Here is a 12,845-nt window from a genome sequence, read left to right on the forward strand (position 1 = left end):
CCACACCACACGATAAAGTGCAGTACAGCTTAACAGCACATGGTGCAACGTGTTAAAAACCAACCACGTGAACCGGAAGATCGTAAGAACTTGACCGTGAATTCAAGGTTACTCAAGAGTGCAGACGTACATAAGTACTTAAGTTATAAGTACATTATCACATGATCAACTCCTTCAAAAGCCCCCAGCCCCATCGTTTGTTCTTGTGAAAATTAAACGAAACAAGCCAATAAAATGTTTTTCCTTTTAAACGTCGCCAATTTTAACGAGTGTTTTATCAACGCTTAGAGATGATCGTGCTTCTTCTTACGTAACTTGTAATCTGCCAACAGTTCAACGAACAATATTAATGAGTTACACGTCTTTTTTTTGTTACATTAAACGTGTTAAGTATACTTAACCAAGCATAGATTATACATTAAACCGAACACGAGGTTCACTCTCTACCCTATCTTTTTATAAATTATGCAACCTATCATGTTCATTCTTCACTTATTTCTTTCTATAAATTAAATGTTTCCCTACCCTCTCTCTTTCTATTTGATTTCTAATCCTAATGTAAATTGTTGATTGTACATAAAAAAGAAATTCAATAGACTAGTAAACACTTTCGTTATCGTTTAGAATTTCTTAACGCCTATTAATCTCTTTGCTCTTCTTCTTCTTCTTCTTCAAAGTTGGAAGAAGTTGAAACGATTAGGTATATCTCGACAGGTGAATGCACTTAAAGATGAAAGACAGTAGAAAAGTATGTCAAGAAAGTACGATTACGGAAATGCTAAGACTCTGCCTCTTTTCCCCTTCCCCTCACACCTTCTCAAGGCTATATATATACTTTGAATGTGACTACTTATTGTAAGAAAAAGATGTCGTCTATCGGGTTTCTTCTTTCCTAGCTTATAAAGTCTAGCGTAAATTTATCAAGATCTCTAGGACAGGGGTTCTCAAGTTGAGATATACGCCACATGAAAAAGTAAACATTTATTACATGAAATATGTAACATGTATAATATAATGTATAAACAAAGTATCCCAAATTAAATATGAAATGTTTTAAGGGTGACCAGTACGTCTAAACAAAAAAATAATTCATATTAATATACCAATGACTTTGAACAAAATTATTTCTATCATACCAAACTTACCTCTTGAAATGGTCTAACTTGGTACTTAATATTTTATTCATAAAACCATAAAAATAGGGCTTGTTTTTAGTGCCTCACTTGGCATATATTTTATTTTGCATATATACTATATATAACATAATAGTAATTTGATTTATTTATTTATTTATTTATTTATTTATGCAATGAGATACGCCATTTTTAAGGATACGTAGTACATGAGAAGATTGAGAATCTCTGTTCTTGGAGACTTCAATGAAATTTCGATCAAGATAGATAAGATAAATAGGTGGATAGATCGATAGATCCGATTGAGATAATTCTCTTTAATTTTATTTTGTTTCATTCTTGTACTTTCAGCTGTACAAGTAGCCTCGAAGACGTTGATGGATTCACTAAATGAAATCTATGAGAGTCAATGGACTGGTCACGATCTTCTTTACGTGCAAGCACAAAACTTGGATATGCTATGGCAGGATTTCACTCATAAACTTGCGGACCAAGTACTTGTACCTCTCAACACATATCAAAGCCAATTCCCCGAGATGAGAGTAAGTAGAAATATTGAATTAATTGATATTAATTAATTAAAAAAAAAAATAATTTAACTTATAATAATAATTTGTAACTAATGGATGTTTGTTAATTCTATAGAAAAAAATTGATAAACGTGGAAGAAAATTAGTGGATTACGATAGTCAAAGACACAATTTCCAATCGCTGCAGTGTAATCCAAAAAAGAGAGATGAACTTAAAGTATCTCGAGGCAAGGAACTTTTGGAAGAAGCTAAACGTACATACGAGCAATTAAATTCAGAATTACATGACGAATTGCCGGCTTTATACGATTCTCGTGTTTTATTCCTTGTGACCAATTTACAAACGTTATTCGCTGCCGAGCAAGTTTTTCATGCCGAGAGTGCCAAGGTTCGTTTAAATTAAAAAGAAATAGAAAAAGAAAAACATTTTTCTTTCACCCAATGTGCTAATCACACTTTGGGATTAATAAAAATTGTATCCCAGCTCTCTCTTTCAGACTATTTAATAAATATTTGATATATTTTAGGTATATTCCGAATTAGAGGCAATAGTTGATAAACTTGCTAATGAAAGTCAGAGAGGATCTTATACATTGAAGAAAAACACTGAACCCCAGTCACCAAAATCACCAAATGCCAATTCAGCGTAAGTAACGAAAACGAAACAAATATAAATTTATTTAGATAAATATTTAAATATATAGGTCTCACAATTATAGAATATTAACAAATAGATATTAACAAGATCTTTATTTTTTTGCAGCTTGATAATAAATACGCAACCGTCACAAAACAACATCTCGGCAGGTAAAAAAGAATTTCTTGGTATAGAAAGATAAATGCTTGATTTATGTACGTTGACAGACAATGTGTATACTAATATATTGCATGCATTAAGACGTTCCTCCGATTGATAATATTTTTTATCATGTAAAAAGAAATAAACAAAAATGGAGAACAAATAAATATTTATTAATTAGAGATAGAGAGATAGCTTAAAAAATAAAAGAGAGAGGATTGATTTTTTTTTTAAAAAAAAAAAGAAGCCTTTTAAAAGTCATGGGTTCCAACGTGTGTGGTATGAGTGTGCTTTATTGCGTGTTGCAGCTGTGGAGGATTCGGTACCACCAGCTAGAGACACCTCGCCAACGACCCAATTAAATGGCAATGCTAACAGCAATGCTAATAGCAATGATAATTCTCTCAATAATCAGGATGCTTCTCCGCAAAGTACAGTCGTACCTACCAAACGTGTTGAAGAACTTTATGATATACCAGTCGGTAAGTATATTATTTTTGTTCAACAAAATTGCTGTGTGGGAACAAAATACTGGATCGATATTAATTGTCTTGCTCATAAACAAATTTCAGCCGTTTTAATGTTAAATTCTAATATTGAAATGATAAAACTAATACAACGTTTTTTTAATCGCAGCAAAGCTAATTTTGTTATTAATCGTTTATTGAATATTAATTATATAAATATATTTATGTTAAAGTTATCTTGAAATGGACCGTTAAATCGTCTGCCCATTTGTGCATGGTCATACTGAATTTTAAAATGATGTATCCTAGCGAATTTGACTTGTTGGTTCTAACGATTAAAATAAAATACAAAATTAAATAAGATATATATATATATTATTTATAATTTTGACAAGTTAAATTTGCTATTAGATTACGATAGGTCCATCACTAATGGTGCGGATTCGATAATTTTAGACGTGGAATATGAAAATGGTACCAATTTCTCTGCAGGGGCGACAACGGACAATTTGCCACCTGGTGTTTTATATAGGGTCAAGGCTACTTATAAGTACAGTCGGGAAGATGTGGATGAATTGTCGTTCGACGTTGGTGAAATAATACGCGTCGTAGAATACAATGATCCCGAAGAACAGGTTCGTATACCATTTCTTTTTCCTTTTTTTTTTCTATATTAATAATTGTAATAATCATTAACAAAAGAAAGAAAATATGAAATTTGTTGTCACTTTAGGAAGAGGGCTGGTTGATGGGTATCAAAGAAGGTACAAACGAAAAGGGAATGTTTCCAGCAAACTTCACGAAACCGCTGTGAAAAGTTTTTTTTTTTTACGTTTATCTTTTACTATCGAAATGCTCAGAAAAATAGCATCTTGATAAATTAATAAACGTATAAGGTAAAATTGACTGGATGTAATACTTATAAAGGAAAAAAAAACAAACAAAACAAAAAAGTAAGATCCACACTGAGTTCATCAAAAGAAGTGGTGTTACATTCGAGTCGTAAAATTAAGAAGTAGAATCTTTAAAAAAAAAATAAAAAAACAAATGAGGGAATTGATATATAATAAGATAGTTTTGCTGGATGGTACTGTGGATAATAATCAGCCCAAAGTGCCTTTAAAACCAGCCACTGTCTGTGCCAACGAACATTCACTATAATAATAATAATATTAATCTAGTATGGGATTAATCCTCTCATATCGAATGTACGAATGAATATACGCATCACTAACAATCAAATGAAGAAATATTTAAATAATATATTGTAATACAATTTGCAATACAATATATATATATAATATACATATATATTTAATATATACAGGGTGTCCTATAATCGGCGATACAAATGACCAGAGGGTGATTATATGTGAAAAACTAAATCGAAAATGTAGAATCAAATTTGTTCTTATAAGTTTTTACTTCTAGGAAAAGTAAATTTGAAAATTTGTCGCAACCCTGGAAACTAAAAGCTCTATTCGATAATCATAAAAGTATAATTGATTGAAGAAATATCATTGTATTGACAATGATTATAAATATATTAAAAAGCGCAAAAATTTTCTCCGAAATATCAAATCTCTTATCAATTTTCAAACTAATATTTCTTGAAATCAAAGCCTTATACGAACAAATTTGACTGTACATTCTTGACTTAATTTTTCATTTAGAATCATCCCCTGCCCGTTTTTACAATTAGTTATAGAACACTCTGTATATTAGATTAATTTTATTTTATGGAAGTGTACATAGATCTACATATATTACTTTTAGGGATAAATAACTTTTATGAGATATTACTTTTTCGTGGTCGCTGAGAGAGAGGGAGAGAAAGAGAGAGGGAGAGAGAGAGAGAGAGAGAGAGAGAGAGAGAGAGAGAGAGAGAGAGAGAAAAATAATCATTAAAAGATTTATCATCAACAATTTATCAATAGATACCTTTACACGAGAGCTCTTTTTTACGAAGGGTCTTTTTAAAAATTTTACCAAGATCTAATCATCTCTACTTTTTATTGTTCAAAAACAAAAAAAATCATCTCGATAAAAAAATATCTAGAAGTAGTTTCAAATACCAAGAGTAAGAAGAAATAATATTTAGATCAGATTTTTGCACTTTGAATCGTTAAAATTTTAGGAAAAATAATATTCTTACACGACGAGAGCGTAGATGAAAGAAAGTATCTTACGAGATCGAGTAGAACGATGTATATAAATTGATAGATATGTTATCATGATTTTTACAACGATATTTAAATTTACTTTCGTTTCCATCCTTTCTATTTCCGTCAAACAGAATATTCTTGTACTACAATTTAGAGATACAATAATAATATCTCTCGATGGTAGATTTTCTTTTTTAAATTTCATTTATTATTATTCCTTATTGATTTTTCTTACGGTAAATAACTAATTATCACATTTGTATATTCTTTGATGAGTATTTTATGTATATGATACACGTGTGCGTAGGAAATTTATTACTAGTAATCAAAAGAAACTGTTATTACTGATCCTGTATTAATTTGTATAGTCAAAGTAGGATGATGGATACCAATGGTCCAGTATCAGCAATTTTATAACTTTGATTAATACTCGTTACATAGATCTGTAGAACAATCATGTATCGCATACATACATTTACATACACATTTGTTTAATATAAACAAAAAGAAACAGTGCTATAATGATATACGTAATAATGCGAGATAGTATTATTTATAAGAAGAAGATTATTGGTATTCGGCTTCCACTTGTGAGAGTGTGTGTTTTTATTTTCTATTATATTATATTATTCAGAATGATTATTTGTAAAATATCAATAGGAAAGTTGGATTGTTTCTTTTATAAAAAAAAAAAAAAAACGGAAGATGAATTTGTTGTTGAACGATTGATTGATCCATTGTCTCATTACTAATAATAAATCTTAAGATGATTTAAGAGTATTATTGGGCAAAGTAATAATAATAATAATAGTAATATAATATAATAATAATAATATTAATAATATTAAAAGGTCTCTTCTCACAGGTTTTTGTTCTCACAGATTCGTTGCTAATCGGTATATAGCATTATAATACATATATATAGAAATATTATATGCATAAGTTAAGTGTGCAATAATTTTTTGCATAAGCCAAATTATTGTAAGCGTATTGAATCGTGGACCAAAAGAAACTCATAGAAAAAAAGGAAAAAACTGTGAACTTTGATTCTTCTACACCAAAAGAGTTGGTTGATTAAGACTGTGAAGAAGGACGTTATAAGAAAAAACAAAACAATTTGATAATTATTCGTTATTGGTATAAATATTTATACTCCATTTTTAGTTAAGTCCTGACTGTATTTCGATTGAATTACATTCCAACAAATTTGTCGGACACATACATATATTTATATACAAGCATAAAATATATCATATTATTCAAGAACTGAATAAGACTTCGTAATAAAATTCAATTAACATATGCGTCATTGAATACATGCGTCGTCGTTTAGAAAATGTGTTAGATTCATCCGAAAGTCGGAGTATAATTAAAAGTGGAGTGTAAAAAGTTGTGCCTTGATTTTCTAAGTTTATCGTCGAGTATCATATATTTACCAGTATCGTCCTTTGTCAGATGTATTCAACGATAAAGAAATAATATATATGAATATATTTTTTTGTTGAGTTAAAAAAAAAAAAGAAGAAATAAGAAAAAAACCAAGAACATAATTTTTATGACAGCGTTGACCGGGCGAGTGAGTTGCGTTTAGGTTTGGATATCGACGTGTTACTGCCACACGGTACAAAATTAATCCTTACAATGGTACGAATAATCGGAAACTCGTCGAAATTTTCTTATAATAATAACAATGATAATAATAATAATAATAATATATGCCCTTTATACTGCGTACAATTTTTATCCGATCTAACGATTTGCATTTAAATATTTAAAGAAAAAATAGAAAAATAAAAGAAGGAAAGAAAATCGGTTCAAGAGGTTCCATTTCGTCCCTCTTTTTCCATGTAATATTTTCGATAACGCTCTAAAGTCTTTTCATGCGTACTTCGGAAATAATCGAATTACAATTTTATTATACATACATGATTAGAAAATAGCAATATAATATACGTTTTAAAAAAAACGATGATAACCAAAGCATTCTATACTTGAGCTTAAATAGAAGAATGTTATTGAACAGTGTAGTAGTGTATTATCAACATTTTTAGATTATAATAAATTAAATATACACATGCAATATAATATTGATATTCGAAATTTATACTTGCGCTCTTTTTCTCTTCATAGATGTTTTTCAAATAACATATTCGCCGATTTGCCATAATTGTTTCGTTCCTTTAAAAATTATTTATGAAAAGTATACATTTTTTATTAATTATTATAAATATAAACAAAGTTTTTTTCTTAAAATATCAATGTAGTCTAAACTATAAAATATCACGTACAAGGACATTTTATTTTTTAAATATTAGCAAAGTTTCACGCCGTGAATTCAAATTGGCGCTATTTTAGTTCATTTCCTCCCGCATGTATCGCTGTAGTCGCATGTCTCGAACGACATCAGGTAGATCATTTTTTATGCATTGTAATACTATATCATCTTATTAGAATCGATTACGTCAAGTTAACCTTGAAAAACTATAACAAATGTACTCGATTACATCAGTCTTATCGATATATCATCGAAACATTTAAAGTTATGATCCAAAATGATCGCTGAAGGAATTAGTAAGTATATAAAAAAAAGTTTGGCAGGAAATTTAAATATACAAACGTGTCAATAATTATCGAAGTAAATTACGTTTTAGAAAAAAGATTAGAAAAGATCTTGAGTATTTAGTTTTGTCTAATAAGACAGAAAAGAAGTTTTAAAATGTTTCGAAAGAATCAATACAAACGTTGGAGCGAGCCTTCGTTATGCAGGCGTCATTTTTCATATTTGCCAGCGACTTCGGAAGAAGATGAAGTATTTCAACAGCGTGGAACTTCTGGAGAGGAACATCACTCGATGGACTGTTGTTTATGTTACGAACATTGTAATAAGAAAAAGTCTTCCAAGTATTTAATCAACGACAATATCAAGGCAGTAATTTGAATGCACGTATTGTTTTGAAAATGGCACCAAATGAGAATCGAATAGAAAGATTTAAGAAAAAAACTTTGTACGTACATATGTATACTATATATGTTTCCCAAACAGAGATCGAACAGATTACGTTCGCAACGAACAAGGGAGAACATGGAATTAAGGTTGATTGGAAGTCAGGTTGAGGAAGCCTTAGCTGATGACAGACAAGCAGTTTTAATGCAACAGTTGGATTTGATCAGTAATGCACTTGAGGCATTAATCCATTATATACAATCCTTACAAGTAACCAATCAAGCTGCTCAAAGGGTGATGGATGTTGGACAATTGTTAATTAGTACTCGTATTACTTTGGTTGATAACTCAACAACAAATTTCAAATCTTTAGCCGAACAGCTTCAACAGGTAGACAAGTTTGCAAATAGTTGACTTATGTATAAAATTGATGTTTTGTTGATTACGCTGATTAGATGGAGAGTAAAAAGGAATATCGAATATCATTCTTACGAGATTTAAGCGAACATTGTTCTAAGAGTATAACAATGTCTAAACAATTGCGTATTTTAATGGAGGAACATAAATCGAGGAAAGAAAATTTTTCCATAGCTGCAAAAAATTTTCAACATTTTCTTAATACATCGAAATTGTCGGAATTGCAATTAGAAAAATTACGTTGTCAATACAATTCTATTTTAGAGGATTATCAAGAAAGTAGACAAATTTTGGATGTAAGATTGCCGAAAGTAGTTAACGCGTACGTTAAAAAAATAACTTTGGTTCTTGTATTTTGAGGTTGAATCTTCCTACATTGAATCCCTTAATGCTCCCAAGTTTATGTTAGGTGCTGTTTTTTTAATTGCAGACGATTGGTAACACTGCACGAAGGTTTCGGAAGGATCGTAGAATTTTTTAACGATTTGGATTATTTCAAAGAAATTTCCGCGATATTTAAACGATTAAAAGACTATTTGTACGTCGAGGACTTAGGTAACTAAAAGAAAAAGAATACATCATATTTAATTGATAACATAATCGTAATTTATATTTCATGCAGTAAAAGAACACAGCATGATTGCCGCGGAAATACCGGAAAACGTAGAAACGTGTCAATTGTGTCAAACAACAAATCGCGTTGATAAAAAATAATAATAATAATGTTAACAATAATCGCACGATAAAATTTCATTCCGATGCTTCCTCGAACGTAAATCATCAGTGAAAAACGTCGTATACAAATTGTAAACGGTTTGGGAAGCCTTATTATCATCTCAAAGTCAGTTTAATCCTCTTACATGCAAGAACGTGTCAAGGTTTGTCTGTACCCTGATCATTTGATAAACTAAAAACTCCGTTATAATCCATAGAAGAAAAAATCTAATAGTTCGCTTTAAGCCAGAAAATAAAACCAATTTGTATACGAGATTATACAAATTTCTACCTATGTAATGCGTTAATATTCGCATAAATAAAGATTTCATTCTACGTAAATACTTGCTTATATATAACAAAAATACAGATAAAATTATAATACAAAAAAATACATACATAACTGCGACATATTTGCTTTTTTTTCGAAAAAAGAAGCCAGGTAAAAAGAAATTAAATAAACAAACGAGTTGTGTAAGATTAAAAAAACCGATATCATGTCGTACACTGGCGCCATAGGTTTGAAAAGTTGGAAGCAATATGGCGACGTGCGTATACAAGACGGCGCGACCAATAGGAGTAGAGAGAGAGAAAGAATACGGTGCCTGGGAGAAGACGCGCGCCGTTTTCTCGATTAGGTCACGACACTCCCTCTATAATGATGCGAACGATGCGTGCGAAGATATCGAAATTCACACGGAAAAAATATTTTGAAGAAGATGATCAATGACATTTGACAATGGAAGTAGAAGACATCGCGATTTAAGAATAAATAAAAAGAAAGGAAAAGGGTTAGTAAATAAAAAGGTAAGTTTTTGCAGGGTAAATAAAAAAAAGTATCTAAACAAGAATATCATATGGAAGAATAAGCGTAAGAAAGTAGTAATGCGTAGAGACACGAACAGAGGGCAGGTGTATCGCTTTATGGGGATCGGTTGATCGTATACGGCGAGGAGGAGAAAGAGAGAGAGAGAGAAAGTAGACTAAAGAGGAAGAGTGGGAGGAAAGAGAGATAGAGAGAGAGAGAGAGAGAGAGTCATGAAGCGAATGAGCATGGTTAGAAAGAGAGCGAAAGAGAGGGATAGAATATAACCTATATCCGTAGTGTGTCTCGGCCGGTGCGTTGTCGTCGTTACGTTCTCCGTGCCTCCTCCCCCGACGGGTGGCGGTCGGGTAGAGAGATCGCTGCTGCCCTTAACGTCGGATTTTAATCTCGTTAAAGACAGTGGGTATAATGTGTGGAAACACGTGTTCTATCACAGTGGTATATGTCCGAAGTTTCCCTTCCTCTCTCTCTTTCTCTCTCCTCCTCCAACCTTGTCTTTTCTGTTTTTTCGACAAGTAGAGTAAGACGATAAAATAACGTGAAAAGAAAGAAAGAAATAAAGAAAGAAAGGGAAAGAGAAAGAGAAAGAGAAAGAGAAAGAGAAAGAGAGAGCGATGGCCTAACTCGCGCGCGCGTTCGCGACACTTGGTTCGTTCGTTTCGTTCGTTCGTCCGTCCGTCCGTCTGTCCGTCCGTTTGTTTGTTCATCCGTTCGTTCGTATGTTCTTATGTTTGTACGTTCGTTCGTTCGTTCGAACGTAGTACGTTCGTACGTACGTACGTACGTAAATACGTTCGTAGTCGTTGTCGGGCTTCGTCAATCTGGTTTGGTTTAACAGGATTCCACGTAGAGAAAGAGAGAGGAGTTAGTAGGAGGGTCGATAAAAGTCCGTGTACCGAACGGGCGCGCCGCGAATCGTTCGAGTTCGCTCACCGCGCTCGAACCTCCGTGTGTGGCCGGTTACCTTCTTCCTTCTTCCACCCTCGGTCGTGTCGCCTTTTGCTTCGAGCGACACCAAGAGAGATAGAGTGAGAGAGAAAGAGAAAGAGAAAGAGAAAGAGAAAGATAGAAAGATAGATACATGGATAGATAGATAGATAGATAAATAGATAGATAGATAGATAGATAGATAGATAGAGATAGAGATAGAGAACGAGAGGTGGCAGGAGAGTAGTTCCTCTTGGAGCCCAGTCTGTTCTCCTCTGTGGCGTGTGTGTGCGCGCGTGTGTCAAAGACACCATTCTCGTAATAATCCTCTATCGTCGGTTCCTCTCGTCGACGTTGACGTCGTCCTCTTCGTCGTCTTCGTCTTCGTTTTCGTCGTCGTAGTCACATAGTCATTGTCGTTGTCGTTGTCGTCGTACTCGTCATTGTGGTCGTCGGCAACGACATCGTGGTGAGATCTTCGTGTTCGTACGGTGTTGGCTCTAGTTTCTCTCCCGAGTTTCCCAAGAGCGAGCGAGGGAGTTAGTAAGAGAGAGAGAGAGAGAGAGAGAGAGAGAAAGAGATAGAGGTAGAAGGATAGAGTGGAAGGTAAAGAAGAAGGGGAAACGAGAAAGAGAGAGAGAGAGAGAGAGACAGCGCCGGTGAGTTACCACACCCAACCGAGCGAGCCGTAGAAAATCCCTCGCGCGATTGGTACGCTCTTGAGCGAAGGAGCGTAGACAGAAAGAGAGAGAGATAGAGAGAGAGTGAAAGAGAGTGAGTGAGACAGAGCGTCAAACGAGAGAGCCGGTGATATCTCTCGTCGACGTTGTCCTCGTCGTCGTCGTCGTTGTCGTTGTCTGTCGTTGCTACTGTCGTCGTCATCGTTATTGTCGTCGTTATTGTACCGTGTTTTAGTAGAAAAAGAAACATACTAAGGATAAGGAACGAGAGCAAGGAGGTTACTACTGTACTCGTGAGTTTGGTGTGTTAAATAATCAACGTCATCGTGGTCGTGGAATCGTCGTGTGGAATCGTCGTGGCCCCGAGGACGCTCAAGTTTGTTTCTCTATCTCTCTCTGTTCCTCGCGTGCATGCGTGCGTGCGTGCCCCGTGCGTGCGTGCGTGCGTGCGAGCGTGCGCTCCGCACTACTCGCGGTCTGTGGTACTTTATTTTCCTCCTGTTTTTCTTTTTCTCTTTCTCTGAAGAGAAAAGATTAGAAAAGAACTAAGAAGTAGTAGAAGAAGAAGAAGAAGAAGAAGGAGGAGTGAATTGAGAAAAGGTGGTGACGATAGAAAGAAGAAGAAGAAGAAGGGAGTTGAGTGCGTGAATGCGTTGATGCGTCGCTGCCGTCGTCGTCGTCGTCGTCGGGAGGAGCAACGATCGTCGTCGTCTTCGTCGTCGTCGTCGACGTTGCTGTTGTGTTGTCTTCGTCCTCTTCGTTTTTCTTCTTCCACGTTGAGTGATAGATAGAATAGTTTAGGTTACCGTCAAGCGGGGGAGAGTATCCTCCTCGTTAGTGTTCGCGCTGAACGAGGAGAGGGATTAAAAAGAAGAAAAAGAAAAAAAAGAAGAGGGAGAGAGAGATAAAAGAAGAAGAAGGAGAAGAAAAAGAGGAAGCAAAAGCGGTGCTGAAGAAGTGCCGCCGTGGTGTCCGTGCTGGTGGTGGTGGTCGTGGTGGCGGTGGTGGACGTGGTGCGACGAGTGTTGTTGGTGCCGGTGGTGCAAGAAGAAGAAGAAGAAAAAGAAAGAAAAGAAGAAGAAGAAGAGGAAAAGCGTTATAAAAAGGGAGAAAAGGTGCTGAAAGTGGTGGTTGTTGTGTTGTTCGAGGAGCTCGTGGTGCAAAAAAAAAAAAGTAGAAGTAGTAATAATAATAATAATAATAATAATAATAAAAATAATAATAATAGTAATAATAATAACAA

At 33.9% G+C, this 12,845-nt stretch overlaps 2 protein-coding genes and 1 long non-coding RNA gene across 6 annotated transcripts in view; all 3 read left to right on the forward strand.

The window, feature by feature from the left end:
* Window positions 1-4,815, forward strand: part of LOC106791630 (amphiphysin) — a 28,163-nt gene extending 23,348 nt beyond the window's left edge. Inside the window, exons 3-9 of one of the 3 annotated variants that reach the window (XM_014757421.1) lie at window positions 1,485-1,675; window positions 1,779-2,051; window positions 2,191-2,309; window positions 2,427-2,470; window positions 2,771-2,944; window positions 3,341-3,564; window positions 3,663-4,815. In XM_014757421.1, the coding sequence (XP_014612907.1) occupies window positions 1,485-1,675; window positions 1,779-2,051; window positions 2,191-2,309; window positions 2,427-2,470; window positions 2,771-2,944; window positions 3,341-3,564; window positions 3,663-3,743 (1,106 nt within the window). In that variant the 3' untranslated portion in view covers window positions 3,744-4,815. The remainder of the gene's footprint in view (window positions 1-1,484; window positions 1,676-1,778; window positions 2,052-2,190; window positions 2,310-2,426; window positions 2,471-2,770; window positions 2,945-3,340; window positions 3,565-3,662) is intronic. The other 2 variants (XM_014757428.1, XM_014757437.1) reach the window with 2 other exon arrangements.
* A 2,587-nt stretch (window positions 4,816-7,402) lies between these two features.
* LOC106791682 lies at window positions 7,403-9,505 on the forward strand. 2 transcript variants are annotated; one of them, XM_014757536.1, is made up of 3 exons: window positions 7,403-7,665; window positions 7,731-8,023; window positions 8,138-9,505. In XM_014757536.1, the coding sequence occupies exons 2-3, from the start codon at window positions 7,811-7,813 to the stop codon at window positions 8,450-8,452; spliced, it is 528 nt and encodes a 175-aa protein (XP_014613022.1). In that variant the 5' UTR covers window positions 7,403-7,665; window positions 7,731-7,810; the 3' UTR covers window positions 8,453-9,505. The 2 variants fall into 2 exon arrangements, with proteins under 2 accessions (XP_014613022.1, XP_014613013.1); XM_014757527.1 differs by having other exon boundaries at window positions 7,407-7,665; window positions 7,746-8,023.
* Window positions 9,506-9,635: 130 nt separating this feature from the next.
* LOC106791696 lies at window positions 9,636-12,776 on the forward strand. Its single transcript, XR_001382220.1, has 2 exons — window positions 9,636-10,433; window positions 12,129-12,776. It is a non-coding gene; the product is annotated as an uncharacterized LOC106791696 (long non-coding RNA).
* Window positions 12,777-12,845: the final 69 nt, after the last annotated feature.

The sequence above is a fragment of the Polistes canadensis genome, unplaced genomic scaffold (assembly GCF_001313835.1).
Source record: "Polistes canadensis isolate GaletaPanama2010 unplaced genomic scaffold, ASM131383v1 scaffold_8, whole genome shotgun sequence".
Taxonomy (NCBI): domain Eukaryota; kingdom Metazoa; phylum Arthropoda; class Insecta; order Hymenoptera; family Vespidae; genus Polistes; species Polistes canadensis.

What these genes read in the sequence shown, in the direction of transcription:
- LOC106791682 (XM_014757536.1), top strand. Translation starts at nt 7,811, where the DNA reads ATGTTTCGAAAGAATCAATACAAACGTTGGAGCGAGCCTTCGTTATGC. An exon ending in TCAACGACAATATCAAGGCA is followed by an intron (nt 8,024 to 8,137) that starts GTAATTTGAATG and finishes TTTCCCAAACAG; the next exon opens with AGATCGAACAGATTACGTTC.